Source organism: Fulmarus glacialis, unplaced genomic scaffold, assembly GCF_000690835.1.
Source record: "Fulmarus glacialis isolate BGI_N327 unplaced genomic scaffold, ASM69083v1 scaffold26238, whole genome shotgun sequence".
Lineage (NCBI taxonomy): Eukaryota > Metazoa > Chordata > Aves > Procellariiformes > Procellariidae > Fulmarus > Fulmarus glacialis.
In genome coordinates this window covers 10,346-12,044 of record NW_009227980.1, presented here as the reverse complement: position 1 = coordinate 12,044, position 1,699 = coordinate 10,346, and the positions used below count along the sequence as shown (strand labels likewise).

At 58.9% G+C, this 1,699-nt stretch overlaps 1 protein-coding gene across 1 annotated transcript in view; it reads left to right on the top strand.

The window, feature by feature from the left end:
• Positions 1–45: 45 nt before the first annotated feature.
• The window catches only part of UBE4A (ubiquitination factor E4A), a gene marked incomplete at its 5' end in the record, with an annotated part of 11,302 nt that continues 9,648 nt past the window's right edge, over positions 46–1,699 (top strand). Inside the window, 4 exons of the mRNA XM_009583347.1 lie at positions 46–223; positions 422–534; positions 1,216–1,368; positions 1,499–1,658. Of these exons, the coding sequence (XP_009581642.1) occupies positions 46–223; positions 422–534; positions 1,216–1,368; positions 1,499–1,658 (604 nt within the window). The remainder of the gene's footprint in view (positions 224–421; positions 535–1,215; positions 1,369–1,498; positions 1,659–1,699) is intronic.

Below are 1,699 nucleotides of genomic sequence, written 5' to 3'. Positions count from 1 at the left end.
GAGGCGAGGCGTCCGGGCCGGGGCGCTGAGGCGCTCTGTCTTGCAGGCGACGAGGCGTCGGTCAGCCAGGATGACTCCGACAACAGCGTCTCCGAGAGCCTGGACGACTGCGACTACTCGGTGGCCGAGATCAGCCGCTCCTTCCGCTCGCAGCGGGAGCTGTGCCAGCAGCTCAACGTCAACCACATGATCCAGAGGATCTTCCTCATCACCCTCGACAACAGTGAGCGCCGGAGGCGCGTTACGGGCTGGGGGAGCTCCGTTGTCAGATCCGTCCGAGATCGGGGGGGGAGAGCTGGGAGGGGAAACATGCCTCAGCGCAGCAGCTTGCAGCAGGCAGGGACCTGCCTGCAGGTTTCGCTGCCTGCCGGCACGTTCTCCATCAGTTTGGGTGGAACGGGTCCATCTGCGCTTCTCTCAGGTGACCCCAGCATGAAGAGCGGGAACGGGATCCCAGCGCGCTGCGTTTATCTGGAAGAAATGGCCGCGGACCTGGACGACCAGGACTGGCTGGACATGGACAACATCGAGCAGGTAGGGCCGCCCGCCTCGGGCATTCCGCTTACTTCAGCAGCAGGCGTTGAATTTATTTCCTTGCAACGCACACGCGACGCGTCCTGAATGTAGTCTGTTTGCCAAAGGCGAGTGTGGAGCTTCTGCTTGCGGCTTTGCTGGAAACGGCGATGGGGCTTTTGGGGTACGAGGCTGAGAGAAAGGTTTAGATTTTGCTGCTTCTGTTCTCTCCTCCTGGAGGCTGAGGGATTTTGCTGCCAGGCAGACCAGCTGAGCATGGGGAGAGGAACAAATTCAGCCTGGATGGGGTGTGAGGGAAGACTTGTGTGCGGTTGTGGGAGGCAAATGCTGCCGGCAGCGGGGCAGCACGCTGTCTCTTACGCCGCCAAACAAAACTTTGCGGTCAGCGTTCATGTATACGCTCGGCTTTGTTTGCAGACACACTAGTCGTCCCTGGTGGGTTTTTCGGTGAATAACTTCTGTTAGGGCTGCTGTTGCTCTGAAAAGGGTGTGGAGAATTTGTTTAACCAAGGAGCAAGCCTGAGGGTTCTCAGTCTAGTGCTCTGTTACTTAGTGAGGGATAGAGAGAGATTTTCCGAGCAGAAATAATTTAGCCCGTGGTGACATGGGGCTTCTCTTTCCGGAGGGATTGTCTCTCTGCAGGGGGTGTTTCACTTCCCGTCTGTCTTTGCCGGTGCCTAGGCCCTGTTCACCCGCTTGCTGCTGCCGGAGCCTGGAAACCACCTGATTTACATGACCTCCGCCAGCACGCAGAACCTCTCCGCCGACCGGGACGCGGGGGAGAGACAGATTCTGCGCTACCTCTATGCCTGTTTCCAGAGGGCGAGAGAAGAGGTGGGCAGGGGCTTCTGAGGAAGAAGGAAGCTTTGCCACCCAGCTTGCTGGTCCGAGGCAACCCAGCTGAGGTTTTAACGGCCAGAAGTGGATGCCAGGGCCCCAACTCTGTCTCGTTCTCCTTGTGCAGATAACCAAGGTCCCAGAGAACTTGCTGCCCTTCGCCGTGCGCTGCCGGAACCTGACTGTGTCAAACACTCGCACCGTACTGCTCACCCCGGAGATTTATGTCAACCAGAACGTGTACGAGCAGCTGGTGGACCTGATGCTGGAGGCGCTGAGAGGGGCGAGTAAGTCTGGCTGGGTTGCGCTGCTAGCTTAGCGCTGCGAG